The sequence below is a fragment of the Medicago sativa genome, chromosome 6, assembly GCF_051527215.1.
Source record: "Medicago sativa cultivar Bolivia chromosome 6, Bolivia_mono, whole genome shotgun sequence".
NCBI classification, from domain to species: Eukaryota; Viridiplantae; Streptophyta; class Magnoliopsida; order Fabales; family Fabaceae; genus Medicago; species Medicago sativa.
This window is the reverse complement of record NC_140754.1, coordinates 61,204,477-61,220,926: the sequence shown is the minus strand read 5'-3', so window position 1 is coordinate 61,220,926 and position 16,450 is coordinate 61,204,477. Positions and strand designations below refer to the sequence as shown.

The following is a 16,450-nucleotide window of genomic DNA, read 5'->3' as shown; positions in this document are numbered from 1 at the left end:
CTCTCTCTTTAAGACATTTCATGGCACTGCCCAAAGTTGTGCAGGGCATACTAGCAACCATACCGCCTCCAGGATAAAACAAGCCAAACTACAATTGTGCGGTGAACTACTGCATTGTAGAAAACTGTTCGAGATTTACACCACCAATATGGTACAAAGACCATTCTTTTAATACTGAAACCACTTTAATATGGTACTGTTACCACTCTATTATGGTGCTGAGACCACTCACATACGGTGTTACCATGCACCATTCTAATTTTTAACTTCTCCAACTATGATACTATGATCACTCAAATATGGTTTTACACCATTCTAACCTTTAACTTCTTTAAGGGAAGAAAATATTGAAAAGGAACTATACTCACTTAAGATCATTCATAATTCTGAAGGGATATTATTCTTAAAAAATGAACTATGATCTTAAAAATATTTTTTATTCCAAAGAGATATATATTATCGAAGAGACTATGCTTTTAAGATCATTTTTAATTCTGAAGGGACATTATACCGACAAAGGGACTATGGTCTCAAGAACACTCTTAATTCCGAAGGGACATAATAAGGAGATGAGGAGAAGAATAGCTGGTCGACACAAGATGGACGGAGAAGAGAGAAAGAGTTGTCGACAACTCAACATAAGCTCTTTGGTGTGATTTTTGAACAGATTGGAGTACTCTAACGGAAAAGATCAAAATGGAACTTACCCATTAACTAGTTAAACAACACTTGTGGATAAGATAAAAATGAAACAAATACACATAAGTGGAGGAAACAAACTCATTGGATTTGAATGAAGAAAAGATAAGAAATTCAATTGAACTCTTATTCTTATTCTTATCACAACCACCCTAAGCTAACTTTACAGGAAGTGATATTCACGAATAAAATTAATAATTACTATTATTTTTATCATTATCAAGTATTTAAAATTAAATACCGCAATTTAAACACTGCTAATGTGTGTGTTATATTTTATGTGGGACCCCCACATTCTATTTTTTCAATTCAGACAACAATAGATCAAAGTATAATTACGTGGTTTTAATCTTCCAATTTTTCTTCCAACATCACACCAATGTTCCAACAATCTCTCACTTGAATTTAAAAAATGGTTTCAATAATAACTTCAAAACATTTATATAAGGTTGCTAATAAACAAAGGTGTCGCCTACAACTTGAACCTTTGCATAGCGAATAATATTTCGATTTAACAAGAGTTGCTTACAACATTGAACTCTATCTCAGACATAGAACCCGCACACAAACCTTTTACTAAGGTGTATTCTAAAAGCCCGTGCGTTTTTGGCCATGCACGTCTATCCCAGTTTTAACGAACGCTCTAGGTATTCTTCTCCAAATCCAATAGGATCTAGCCTGAGTTCCACAATCGTATAGGTTATTCTATCAAGAGTAATCATGTAGCTATGTACTCCACTCCACAAAGAGTATATATCTCATTAAGAGTTTCTATTATTCCATCCTCCCGTCGTTGCAGGATTTATGCTTTCTTAAGCTTCTCATACCATGTTCTATCACTCATGACTTATTATTACCCATCGAACCTATTTCTTGAAATCTCAGTCATTTAGGTCGGGTTACCATCTCTTGTGATTTTTAGGCATTAGTCTCATCCTATTGGATATGTTTATGACTTTCTTTCTTGTAATTCCATATGTCAATTGATCAACTAATTCTTCATCAGTACGTACATGATATACTTTAACCGTTCTTTTTAAGAGTAGCTAAATCTCTAATTGAAATTCTAGCGCACTTGTTTTAATATGTTCTGTAAGATGATTTAACGTTTGCAATGTTCCGTTTAATGTTCCAACATCACGAAATAAACAGAAATAAAAACAGGAAAATAAATGACAAGTAAAGAACACAGTGAGTTTGTTGACCCAGTTCGGTGACAAACACAACTACTTTGGGGGCTACCAAGCCAGGAAGGAAATCCACTAGTGTAGTCCTTATTCTATAGCTCTCAGCAAACTCCTCGTTTACACTAAAGACCTAGGACTTACCCGTATAGACTTCAACCTAGGAACTCCTAGATCTGAGATCCCATCTCACTATCCTATGGTCAGTCACATCCCCTATGACCTATCAGACCTAAACACAAACTCAAACGGTGAAGTTACCTTCAATTCACAACTTCGGTGTAGTACACAAGAGTATCAAACTCACACACAGTCCTAAACAAGTATCACAAACGATACAAGAAAGGTACACTGTAAAGGTTCTAAACTTGCATCAACATGATATAAGAGTAAAGCACATGTAGACTCAAAACCCTAAAAATCTAAACTTTTTGGAATGACGACTTGAATAATCAATTAGGTCTTGAAGTCTTGTTTATATACTGAAGCAGCTTGGGCCAAATACTTAGTTGGGCTTCAGAACAAAGAAGATCGATTCAGCTAATCTGCAAAACAGAAATCAGAAACAAATATGGAAAGTCCTAAAATGTCGGAACATATTTAGGATCGTCCAAAACAAATACAAATATTTCCTAAAATATAAATACTACTTTAGAAATATTCCACAACTGATTCTGTAAAGATATGTGCGTTGCTTGGTCAATAAGATAAGGAAATATTGTTTCCTTAAACAATAAAGGGCGCGCATACATATAGGCATGAACCTAGGCACACTGAACCGTGCCAGAATGTTGGAACATCATATCCAACATCTTACAGAGATGCCTAAACTCATGTTGGAACATTGGTTCCAACAACACACACAATGATATTTGTTTTAGCAACAATGCAGCTAATACAAATACCTAACAATCTCCTCCTTTGACAAACTTTTGGCTAAAACAAATTAAGGCCAAATGCAAAGAATAAAGAGGGATACAAAAAACATCCATTTCTTCAAGAAGCATGAACACATACCTATGAAGAAACAGCTAGCACACAAAATCTAAAGGGATACCTTTGATACACTTCCTCAAGTCATCACGAACACATATTCAAGATGAAGAAGTAGCAGGAAATATCACTAAAGATATAGCAAAAGTGTGCATACAAGAATACCTCACATAGTCTTCCATTACAACTTCAGTTGTAGAGGTATTACAACTTATCAGAGACATGCAGTAGCGGATCAGATAAAAGGCATAGTCTTACAAGAGCAAAGGAAAAATAAATTCCTAAGCTACAGTCAGGGAAAAATAAATTCTCACACATAAATAAAGAGAAATAAACTCTCTCAAGAGCAGAGGAAAAATAAATTTCTATGCTACAATCAGGGAAAATGAATTCCCACACAAGATAGGACTTTTCAACATCCTTCATAACATCAGACAGGAGTACCTGCCACACATAGAGGCAAGGAAAATAAATTTCCCATACCTACAGAGTACAATCACCAACTAACCATAGAAGCACAGGAAAAATAAATTCCCATACTTACAAGTGACAGACATGGATGTCTGCAGAGTACTGTCACTAACCAACCATAGAAGAATGAGAAAAATAAATTCCCATACTTACAAGTGACATACATGGATGTTTAAACATCTGACTCAACATCCTGTCAACAAGCTTGAACTAGCACAAGCACATATAGAAGTATCACTCCCCCTGAATATAAGAACTTACGAGTGAATACTTACAGGAATATTCCATTACTCCCCCTGAATACATGCATATGAAAGATACATTTCTAATGCATAGATAAATGAATACTTCAGGTTCAGGGCATAAGATCTTGCAGGGAATATTCACCAACTAGCAGACCTAAGAAGGTGATACAAAATAACCTAGACTTTTAAAAGTCATACACAGAGACATGGGGACAGATGAAAGCACCGAATTGATAGACTACACTAGAAAACTACTAAGAAATTAAGACTGCAATGAAAGAATAAGCATAAAACTGCATAAGGTTTTTCATAGAAAGCTGCCAATGCCACTATTACACCTTTTTTAGCTAGGGTTACTAGCTCCAATGGGTTTAACATTAATTGGGCCTAAGGCCTTTAGGGCAAAGACATAAATTAATAAGAAACGGGTCCAGATATTACTGGTCTGACCCGTCCAAAACACACACATAATCCTCCAGCTTCTTGGGCTTCCTGGTTGCTCTTGTGGGCTTAATGCTATCATATAATGACTCATAATGAGTCATTATATGACTTATTAAGTCAAAAACACACACATGTATTGTCCATAATAAGTCATTATATGATAGCATTAAGTCTTGCATTGTCTACATCAAGAAAGTACCTCAAGTAAAATTAAGTGAAATATCTACTTGTAAAATATATACCTATGATGTATATTTTTATTTTTTTTTTGCATTATGGACAATGCAAGACCAATTTACTAGTTGCATGGCAAAAAAGGGAAATTCCAATAATAAGAGAATGATCTGAATAAAAAATGAAGAGGTTCCTAGAAAGAACATGTTGATGTAATCCATGAACCCATCCATGGTTGGAGTTATCCCTAGGAAAGATGAGTTCTCTGGATTTGATGAACACTCACACTTACACATTATAATGGGTAATAATGAACCTTATAATGTTATTATCCATTATAGTGTGTAAGTGTAAGTGTTCGTCAAATCTAAACCAATCATCTTTCCTAGGGATAACTCCAACCATGGCAAAGTTCATCAATTACATCAACCTATTCAAATCATTCTCTCGTTATTGTTGGAGTAAGCCCTAATAGCCAATCAATATTGATTGGGTTTGAATTTGTATCATGATATTGATATAAATATATATTGTGAATATACAATAATAAGACATTTCTTTGTTGATTTTGTTTTGTTCCAAAATAATAAAGTCCCTATAGTAATTAATCCATTTAATGGAACTTAATTGTGAGACCCCATTAAACATAAGGACATTATTCTTAAAGTATTTGTAGTCAAATTTTATTCTGAAGTGGGATATCATTAATACATAGAGACTATTATGTGGTTAGGCTGATGAACACATCTCACATATCATGGATAAAGAGTTATCAAGTCTTCACATATATATAAATCTTAGGAGTAAAATTTATATTGGACTGACCCACAATGAGAATGCTACATAGTAAAAGTTATGAAAATTCAATTAGTGGTGCATTCCACCCTTTGACCTAAAACCACTATGTACCGTAGAAGTTGGAGTCGAGTGATTTATCACCATTCAAACGTTGTCTGTAACAGGATGACTATAAAGTTTGTTGATGTGTACCCCACGAATCATGCTGATGAACATAATAAATCAGAGTTTCTCAATCATAAACAGAGTTTCACATTCTTTTCTTAAAAATCATAAACTGGATAAATAAATATTAATCCTTCAAAAATCCAACAACATAATAATTAAAACTTCGCAGCGGAATTAATTCAACAACTTAAATAGTCTTTGGCACAAGGGTCTCAACATAAAATCTCATAATATCTTAGTTCAACAACAATTCTTAAAAGTTTCATAAGGTAATACGTAAGGAATAGAAAACAATGACAAAATTCTCATCCCGTTACGTATCAGAGCACCTAAGACACACACATGTGAGGAGTCCACTCACGACCGCAACTAATCTTGGTTACCTGCAAGTTACTCATACGAAGAGCAACATTTTCAAGCTGAAGGGGTGAGATTTCACAAACAACAATATTAAGCATATAATTCATCAATCACATTTAACAACATAAACATCATCGAAATATCATAATAATAATCATGTAACATTATAACATCATCATAAACAACTTCATAATCATTCATCAACATCAACTTCATAAATCAACTTAATCAACTTCACAACTTTGACTCGACTATGCAACTTCAACTCGACTATGCAACTCTTATCATCTTAAATCATCTCAATAATGCAAATGCATGTGGTACCAATTCCAGGGCATCAAGCCCTCAACTTAATTGAGCGTAAAAAGGCTCTAGGGCATCAAGCCCCCAACATAATTGAGCGTAAAAAGGCTCCAGGGCATCAGCCCCCAACATAATTGAGCAAAAGCTCCAGGGCATCAAGCCCCCAACGTAGTTGAGCAAAAGCTCCAGGGCATCAAGCCCCCAACATGAATGAGTATGCATGGACTCAACATCTTACATCTTAAACATCTTGAACATCATGAACATCTTATATGACTCCAATAATTTGGACAACATCTTACAACTTTACAACTTAGACCGACATTTACAACTTTATGACATTAATGGTCATCAACAGCAAAACAGCAACATATGCAGCATATAAACAACTCTTATATATCATATCAACAATAAAGAATGAATCACATCATCATAAGCATCGAAAACAATACATAAAGTGCATATATAACAATATCTCACTACTATTAATCTTAATCATCTTAATTCATGTTTTCTGGACAGCTTCTAACATTATAAATAACTTTCATTCCTACCCCAAGGTCGTCTCATGATTACACGTGTGAAGGGTTCTCAATGCAACAATTCAAGACAGCCTACCACTAGTTAGACTCATCACAACATAGGTTAAATACTCTTAAAGACCTTAATTGAACTCATAGTACACAAGCTTTGAAGTTTGGAGACAATCCATAAGTATTGGTTTAACTTAGAAATAGTTATGCTGAATTTTTCATAAAGTTTTACTAAGACCCACTTGGAGTATTTTCATCATAACTCAAAATCTAAAAATCATTTTTGAGCCAAACCAAGACCATTAGAAAGCTAACACAATTATCTAAAACTTTCATGTTTACACCGAAGGCAAATTCAAAACGGAAAAGGGTGAAAAATGTGAATGTTTTCTAGATTGGCCTGACAAAAAATCGGTGGCCGATTTTGACAAATCGGGGACCGATTTTTGCAGAACTAAAACTGGAAATCCATATCAGAAATTGGTGGCCGATTTTGGCAATTCGGTGGCCCATTTTGGGCTTCTCAGCAGTTCAAAAATCAGTTTAACAATGCGTTTCTCACTTAAGAATCACTCTTAAATCCCAATTTTCATCAACCCAAATTCCAAAATTGATAGAAAACTCTACCTATGATTATTCTATGAACTAAACGCCAACTGGACATGAATTTGATAGATTCCTATTCAACTAACAACCTATAACGACTTCAACCCTAATTCTCAAATTCTCACAAACTCAACATACAACATGTTAAATCTAATTATCAGAATTACAGACTTAATAATACTGAATGTTAGTCTCACCCTTACCTTAGAATTACCGATTGGCAGCCTCCTCTCTTGGTTCTTCTCTCCTCTTGTTCTCTTCTCTCTATACCTTGTTTTCTCCAAATCCTTGTTGTAGTTGATGATTTTCGGGTGTCAATCCATTAATTGGTTTTAAACCTTCAATCGTTGGACTTTTCGATCTTTATTCGTGGGAAGGGAAAAGATGAATTAAAACCCTTTTTCAAAGACTCTAGATCCGGGGGTTGGTTTCGATAGAGGAAGGTGTTAAGCACCTCTAAAGACCACGGTACTCCGTGGGAACCTCTTTCCTAACTTTATCTTGTGCTAGATTATTTATTTATTTAAAAATGTTTACTTAAAGCCTAAGTGAAAGAATGGAGGGAGAAGAAGGATGATTTTGTTGTTTTTTATTTGGTTGGGAAGGATAAATCTTTTGCCTACATACCCTTAAAGAAAGGGATCAAAATCCAATGTAGTTCATTCTCAAAAATATTTTTGGTGGGTTAGATTGATTTTAATTTGTTTTTGAAAATGGTTTTAGGAAGGGTTGCGAGACCTCAAGGTATAGAAGAATAAAATGGTGTGAAGTTGGTCAATTTTAATTAAGAAATTTAGTCTAAGTTCAATTAAGATTCATTAGAAATTTGATTAAGAAAATAAAGGAAAAGCCTCTTGGATTTGGATCCAAGGTTTATTAAAATATTTGAAGTTTGACATATTTGATTTTTGAGATAAAAAAGCTTTTTCTAATCTAACGGTAAACTAGCGTAACGATGCGAAAAATAAAGCGAGCGTAAAGCAATAAATAAAGTGGTGTAGTGTCGGTGCAAGTGTCGGTGTGTGCAACTCAAAGAAATAAATATGCATATAATGGTTTTTTTTAAGGTTTAAAAATGCCTGAAGTATAGATTAAATTATTGAATGAAAAAAAATTGCATGATAGTGTACTTAATAAGTAAGAAAAAGGTTTTTCAAAGAACATGGGGGGTGCAGGAGCAATACAAAAGGGTTAAGCAAATAAAAACATGGTGAAAAGTCAAAACAGAAAAAGAAGAGTAATGGTGTGAATCCTGATCTTTACCCAAATGATTTCGCTCATTCCCAAAGTAAAAGACCAAATTACCCCTACGCAACTTAACATGCGCTACATGACTTAACATGCGCAGCGTGACTTAAGTCACGTAGCGTGAGTTAAGTCACGCAAAGTGCCGTTTTTAGTTCAAAACTCAGCATGCAAGCCCAAAACACCATTTTTCTTTCCCTCCACCTCCAAAAACCCTAAAAGTGCGAATTTTTGGGTCATAATCTCAACTCCAAATCATTGCAAATCGTCAGGAAACAAGTTTCTACGCTCATCAAGCATCAAAGAACAGATAATGTATCCCCAAAACTCATCCTATTTTCCTGGTTTTTGTGCCTGTCACGTCATGTTTTTCAGTAGTGGGTAGGGCTCAGCGTGAGTTAACTCACGCTAGTCGTAAGTGTTGCGCAAGTTAACTTGCGTAGGAAGATAACACTAGTGTGAGTTAACTCACGCTAGTGTGTTGGCCAGATTTTGAAATTTTTCACCTCTTAATTTTTCTTGCTTTGCTTGCCACACAAGTCATTTATTTATATTTTCTTTGTTTTTTTTATTGAGTAGACATTGAGTGGCATGGTTGAAAATGTGGTGGAGGATGGCGTTGAGCCAAAACCGGGCAATAACAAAGCTTCCGGCGTAGGCAAACCAACCAATGAAGTGAAGTTTAAAGTGAAAATTCCTTTTCAAGTTGAAGCTCACATACTTCACAATCAAGTAACACTGGTACCTACCGGTAACTTTGAAGAGAAGCCTAAACCGGTACCTACCGGTATTCGTGTTATTCAAGTAAACACCGGTTCATTTTTTACAACAAACGAGAGATGGAAAGATCGAGAAGAATTGCTTGGTTGGGTTTGTCGACAAGCGACTAGGGCGGGATTTACTATTTCTATAAATAAATCTAGTACAATGGCGCCATACATGACGATGCAATGTGAGAGGAGTGGTGAATACAAGCCACCTAAGACGAGGAAGAAACCGAAGCTTGAAGGCACGGGATCAAGGAAGTGCAATTGTCCATTTAGGTTGAAATGCTTCTTTGAAAAAAAAACACAAGAATGGTGGATTGCAATGCTTTGTGGAGTTCACAACCATGAGTTGGTGCCAAAGTTATCCGACCACCTTCTTGCGGGTCGACTAAAAGGGGAGGAGAAGCAAAGAGTTATCGACATGACAAAGAGCTTGGCAAAGCCTAGGAATATTCTCACGGATTTGAAGGAAAGAAACAAAGAAAGTTTGACAGTCATCAAGCAAGTGTATAATGCACGAACTAGATGGCGCAAGGGGCAAAGAGAGGACAAGACCGAGTTGCAATACTTGATTACAAAGTTGGAAAAGCATCGGTATGTCTATTTCACAAGAGCAAATAGCGAGGAAACCACTCTTGAAGATTTATTCTTTGCTCATCCGGATTCAATTGATATGCTCAACACTTTTCCCACCGTTTTGGTCATGGACTCCACCTACAAAACCAATACATACCGAATGCCATTATTTGAGATTGTTGGTGTCACCCCTACCAAAATGACCTATTCGGTTGCGTTTGCCTTTCTTTCCTTTGAAAGAGAGAATAACTTCATATGGACACTTGAGATGTTGGTTGGTCTTTTGACCTCAAAACACAACATGCCTAAGGTGATTGTAACCGATAGGGACCCCGCTTTGATCAAAGCCGTTGCCGAAGCTCTCCCTAAAACGGACCATGTACTTTGCAATTTTCTTATTGAGAAGAATGTAAGATCTAGGTGCATCACGGATTGTAAAGTCAATGCCAACCCTTTGAAAGGAAAAGGAAATGTTGTTGCCAAAGAAGCAAAGGAAGCGGATGATGACAAGCAATGTGAGCTTGTTAAGAAAATATTGAGTATTTGGAGAGATGTTGTTAACTCTCCTACGGAGGATTCATTTGCAATTGCATGGTTGACATTCAAAGATGAGGTATGTGGACCATTTCCATTGTATGTTAAATATGTTGAGGAAACCACTTTGCCCCTTAAGAAGCATTTTGTGAGGGCATGGACGAATACATACTTGCATCTAGGGTGTAGGAGCACCAAAATTGTTGAATCGGCTCATGCACAATTGAAAAGATACTAGAGGAGTAGTGTGGGAGATTTGGCGACATGTTGGGATGAAATAGACAAAATGTTGAAAAACCAATTCAGTGAGATACATGGGAGTTTTGGGAGGAGCAAAACCGTCATGGTGCACAAATACAAAAAAAACAAGTTATTCTCCGAGTTGGAGGGGTATGTCTCTAAGGCCGCTTTGGGTTTCATCGATGAAGAATATGAACGCTCTACGAGATTCGGCTTTGCTAAAGAAGATTGTGGTTGTGTGCAAATGGCAACATTCGGGTTGCCTTGTGCTTGTATTCTTGCCGAGAAGAGAAAGCATAAATTGCCTATTCTTTTGGAAGAAATACACCCTCATTGGCGAAGGTTAAGTGTAATTGGAGAAGAGGTTGATGCCAATTTTTCCGTTACGGAGGAATGGGACGCCATTCAAGAACGTATCAAGAGGTCCCCTTATAAGATGAAACTCTTCATCAAATACAAGTTACGTGAACTAGGATTTCCGGAGGAAACAATGTTGAAGCCACCTCCGAGAAAAGTGGCCACCAAGGGGGCACCTAAAAGGGTGAAGTCTACACCAAAAACGAGGTCCACCGGTCGAATCCCCTCTAGGTGGGAGACTATTGATGCTCAAAATCCCGATAGTCAATGCACACATGGCAAGAGTAAGTCTCATAAGACTAAAGGTTCTCGTCTTGGCACTTGCTCCCGCTCACAAACTTCAACTTCTACTTCAAAAAAACAACCTTATTTGCAAATACCATACATGTCTCAAATTCCAAATCTCATGAGACCATACGTTGAAGACATTGTGAATGTTAGAGGGGATGGTAATTGTGGTTTTCGGGTTGTAGCTAGGCACATGGGATTTCATGAGGATGATCATGTTTTGGTTCGTCATGCACTTATTAATGAGTTGAAAACTCACAAGAGTGACTACTTGCCAATATATGCTACCGAGAGCCGTTACAAACTTATCTTGGATGGTTTACACCCTCCAACAAGTAAAAGTGGTATTGCACCTCCAGAGAAGTGGTTGGCCACTCCGGATATGGGTCACATTGTTGCTAGTTGTTACAATAGAGCGATTGTTCTATTGACTTTGCCCGAATTGGGTGGTTCATGTGAGACATATTTTCCAATCCGGAGTGCTCCACCACTTAATGCACATTCCAACATAATGTGCCTTTGCTTGATTCCCGACCACTTTCTTCATGTGAAGTTGAAAGAAAAATGTCCGCTACCACCTCCTCCTAAGGAGTGGATGACTCACAAGATTGGTGATGCGGAGCAATGGCTTTTTCAGTTTTTGGATAGAAACGCCGCCTTCGATGAGCTCATGTCTAAGGAGCCAAAGCCGCCAAAGAAACCAACAAATGAGCACAATCCTATTACTTTGGACACCCCGGAAAAGCCAAAGCAAGAGAACGAAGTCATGAATGAAGATGGAGATTATGCACTATCACTAGTCTAGTTAGATAGGTTATGACACTTTTGGGTCGGTGGGTGTTCGTCCTATTTTTTGGTGGTATTACACCCCGACATCTTTTTTGGTGGCCTATTGTGTAATTTTGATATTTATGGACAATATGTAACTAATATTATATAAATATATGAAATGAATTATTTTGGATCGTTTACGTGTCATTAAGTGTGTTTAAATTATTACGGGTCATTACCGGCAAATTTATGAAATTTGGACCGTTTGGATCGTTTATATGTGATTACGTGATTGTGATAAAAACGATGTTTTTAAGTAATTTTGATCAATTATGTCGTATTATCCAATAAACTTCTTAAACTGGCATAATTTGGTTAAGTTATGAATGTGGCGTGATTACGGGTCTTTCTAGACTTATCACAAGTCTGTTCTGTTACTGCATACATTTAATGTAGTTTCTGTTTCTGCTATGAACGTGAGTTAACTCACGCCAGTGTAAATGGCAACCTGAGTTAACTCACGCACTGCATTACACCAACGCATTTTAACATGCGTGTTTTTTTTACAAATAACACTAACGCATGTTAACATGCGCAGTGTCTTTCAACAAATAACACTAACACATGTTAACATACGTAACGTAACTTAACATACGTTAATAATTGAACTAGCGTAACTTAACATGTGTAGGGGCAGTTTGGTATTTTACTTTGGGAGTGAGCAAACCTGTTTGGGTAAAGAGCAGGATTCTAATGGTGTCGGTTAGAAAACAAAAGGCATGGGTTTAAAAAAGGGTAGAGTCAAAGAAAATGGATCATGTATAAAAACAACGATCAGCAACTTTTGTAACCAATACCACACAAAATAAATGTTCATTTCTCTCTCTGTTAACAAAAAAAATGCAACGCACATGAAGCTTCTTCTCCGGTCGCACAAAAATTTTCCGGCACGGTGGCCGGTGGTGCACCGCCGCGTCGGAACTCAAAATTCCGCCGTTTCAAAAAAACAAACAACATTTTCTAAAATCATTTTTCTTCCTCTTTCCAAATATGAACTCAAAAAATCCAGCAAACTAACACAAAATCATAGATCTAACTTTCAAAATCAAACGAAAAAGGACAACGAAATTACCTCTGGTTTTAAATCGGAGAAATCAGATGGAAAACTTCTAGATCCGAGCTGCTCAACGTTGTCACGGTTTAGAAATGGCGGAGTTTCCGTTTCCTCATGGATTCGAGTTCAGCTTGTTCGTTTTTGTTCCATCAAGCTTGAACGGCGCGGCTATGGATCTTCCTCTCCATTTCTGTTTGTGTTAAAACTTGCGGTGGTGTCCAATACGAATTCCTATTCTCCTTCCTTCTCTTGTTTCGGATTCAGATACAAGTGTAGATGCTTAGGCCGGTTCCGTTTGTCCTTCTTTGACAGACCGGTTCGATCTGGACTCGATTACGTTGTTATTGTTGTTGGCCGAGCCTCACTGTTGCGGTTGAGACGGATTGGTTACCTTCTTGCTTGATCCGATTAGTTGTGAGTAGTACTGTGTTGTGTTCAGTTTGATGATGAAAGGAAAATGAAAAAAATTGTTGTGGTTAAATTGTTGGTGAAATGGCCGGTTGGTTTTCTTTGAATGGTGATAAGAGTAGTTCAGATTATGACGTTGGATTGTTATGCATATGACAGTGTTGGATTGTGTAAAGAAAATAATTCTGGAAAATTTTGATGGTAAGTGTTCTTGAGGAAGTTTGGGAAGGAAAACGTGTTTAGATATATTTTTCTGTGGGTGCCAATTTGGATGTGTTTCTATGGAATTCAGTGCAGCCCCCTTTTTCACCAATGATTGGCACTATAAATAGTGTAGAATTAGGTTATGAGACTAATCCAGGGTAATGTCGAAAATGCCCTTAAAGAGTATTGGGTACAAAGAAATAACATTAGATGCTTTGGATACCTTTTGGACAAATGATATTAGGACACATGGACCTGGCTTAGAAGAAACAACACTTAAAAAAGAAAAATATGGAATACTAATATAAGCACATGAATTAACAATGTAATATTAAAACAATGTATGTAAGTCCTAACTCAAAATGTAAAAATGTCAAAATTGTTAGGCGAAATGCCATGACCGGAGTACGAACCCAGGACTTGAAGTTGTATGTGTGAATTTATTAAGGCTTTGTCATTTCATCTATCTACCAAAAAAATAACAATGTCTTCTTCTTTTGAAAAAAAAAATGCATTTCCCTTTTTTTTATAATAGCAGAAATAATTGATCATTTCAAAAACTAAAAATAGCTTATATTAAATCTTAAATTTATCTTCACATTAATTCTTAGTTATATTAATATTTAATTAGTTTGTAATCCATTGAACACAATTTTGTTCGTTCACATTTTTTAAATTTATGTTGAATAACTTTTTATACAAATTAGTTTATAGGTGGTAGGGAATGAAGATTTTGGGAGTGGAAGTTATGTGATAACTTATTTGTTTGAAAAAGCGAGTTAAATAGATATATATCGCAAAGAGAAAAGCAAGACGGTGTTGAGTTTGCACCAAGTTGCGGTTGAAGCAAGACAGTGGGGAGGCCACAATGGTGTGGTAGCTAGGGTTTAAGGAAGGAAGGGAGGATGATCCTCATAAAAAATTGCTTTTACAAATTTAAAAAAAAAAAAAAAAAGAAGTGAAGTTATGATTGCATATGTGGTGAACAATGCGTAATGCAAATATTTCCGATCAAGATGGCATCATTTTGTACGACGTAGTTGATTTACGAGGATGGTAGTTTCGCCTTTAAGGTTTGATCGTAATTTATTTTGGCTTTGCATTGAAACTCTTCGAATGAGTAAACAACATACCTAACAAACAATTTGGCGTTGTTGTTCATTCAAAATTAATCCTTATGTTAGTCCATTCTTGCTTTTTCTGATATATATATATATATATATATATATATATATATATATATATATAAAAACACACACACACACACATACATACACACACACACGTTGTCATCATATGGTGTTATAATCATCTGTTTTTTTTTTTTGTCAAAGAAAATAGGATGTCACAATATATATTTTTAAGTGCATATGAGCATAGCTGTCAATTAGAGATGTATTTTTTTATTTCTTTTTACAATTTGTGTAAGTATTTATGGATAGTTGTTATGTAATATGGTGGTTACTACTTGAGTTTTCTCTTCATACTCGATCGAATATCTATTTTCTAACGTGATCGTCGCAACAATTGTTATCGCTGTGTGTCGAAGATTACACTAGGAGATTCGCTCCATAGCCTTAATGATGTGTGTTGTAATTCTGAATTATCTTCATGTTGTACTTTATGTCTACGTTCCAAGTTTATCTCTCTGACTTAATTCAAGAATGGCCATGCTTGGACATCATAACTACTGTTGAATAAAATATGTGAGTAAACGGTCCCTTTTTTTTTTTCTTTTGTTGGAGATGTCTTCAAAAATTAATACAATAAATGTAATGCAAAATAAAAGTGAGTTGAGGTTGAAAGAGTTGAATAAATATATATCGATACGAGGTGAGCGTAATCAGTATGGTCTTAATCACACGAACATCGATATGGACATCAGACGCGACATGAACAACGATGCGGTGACACCTTATTACCAATTTGAAAATAATATTGTTTTGTTTTGTCTATTCATCGTATCATGTCAATCTCGGACATTGATTGACACACATTCGATTTTGGGACACGCTTAATCCGATATGTAGGTGCTGATGTGTAAACAAACGGTAAAATTACCCGTGCGTTCGCGCACGGGTCGCACACTAGTTTTATGACATTCATTCCATGTGGAATAATAAATGTATTAAAAACATCACAAACTCATTGACAGATGGATCTAAGATACACCTGACTTGAAAAACAATAAGAAAAAAATATGCTTACAGAGCCATGTTTTTCATCAGACTTGCTCTCTCTTTGGCCTTCATCGGATTCTGTGTCACACATTTTCAACATCTGGAAAAACCGTGCAAATATTAAACTTATTCAAAATAAGGTGCATAATAGTATACATATATTTTTAGAGAAGGATCCGTATTTGTCTTGTGTCGAAGGTGCGGGTAGTTAGTTCGAGAAACCCCTCTACAAGTATTATTGTTGCTTCTTTACAACTTAATGAAATGCGATATTGAAGATTTTCCGCAAAGTGCAAAACACTGTTATGAAATTAGTATCAAAAAAGGTCAAATGGAAGTAGCCTAAAATAATAATTGAAAGAGAAAACTAACCTTTAGCCTAAACATTTACAGAACAAAATCACAAATAACCATCATGGCGAAGGCTAAAAAGAAAAAACTAACATTTTGAATCCATCTTGCACTGATTATTAAGGTTGACAGCCTAAGTGCATTAAAGTTAATTAGCAATCAGCTTCACAAAATTCAAACAAAGTAGGAAATTGTAGAATGTTAAATGTATGAAATTTAGGTTCAAACCTTGCTAGAACCACCTCCACCACGATTGTGATTGACACGTCACTTGATCTTCATTGACTTTGGAGCTCTTATTATCACCCTTCCTGGAGTAGTATAACAGTCCCCTCCTCAAATTAAGCAGACATTTATTTAGTTAGTATTATTTTTATTTTGGCCAAAGTCTATCTCTAACTTTGACACCTTTTCTTGAAAACCAAACAAACTTTAAA

At 35.9% G+C, this 16,450-nt stretch overlaps 2 protein-coding genes and 1 long non-coding RNA gene across 3 annotated transcripts; 2 read left to right on the top strand and 1 right to left on the bottom strand.

The window, feature by feature from the left end:
* Nucleotides 1-8,814: 8,814 nt before the first annotated feature.
* On the top strand, nucleotides 8,815-10,338 carry LOC146916082 (putative protein FAR1-RELATED SEQUENCE 10). Its single transcript, XM_085721537.1, has one exon. It carries the CDS (start codon nucleotides 8,815-8,817, stop codon nucleotides 10,336-10,338), a length of 1,524 nt encoding a protein of 507 aa, XP_085577663.1.
* Nucleotides 10,339-10,386: 48 nt separating this feature from the next.
* Nucleotides 10,387-11,790, top strand: LOC146916081 (uncharacterized). The gene has a single exon (XM_085721536.1). The coding sequence runs from the start codon at nucleotides 10,387-10,389 to the stop codon at nucleotides 11,788-11,790; it is 1,404 nt and encodes a 467-aa protein (XP_085577662.1).
* Nucleotides 11,791-15,539: 3,749 nt separating this feature from the next.
* On the bottom strand, nucleotides 15,540-16,450 carry LOC146916080 (uncharacterized). The gene is made up of 2 exons (XR_015013702.1): nucleotides 16,242-16,450; nucleotides 15,540-15,762 (listed from the first exon to the last, which is right to left on the bottom strand). It is a non-coding gene; the product is annotated as an uncharacterized LOC146916080 (long non-coding RNA).

What these genes read in the sequence shown, in the direction of transcription:
- LOC146916082 (XM_085721537.1), top strand. Translation starts at nt 8,815, where the DNA reads ATGGTTGAAAATGTGGTGGAGGATGGCGTTGAGCCAAAACCGGGCAAT.
- LOC146916081 (XM_085721536.1), top strand. Translation starts at nt 10,387, where the DNA reads ATGTTGAAAAACCAATTCAGTGAGATACATGGGAGTTTTGGGAGGAGC.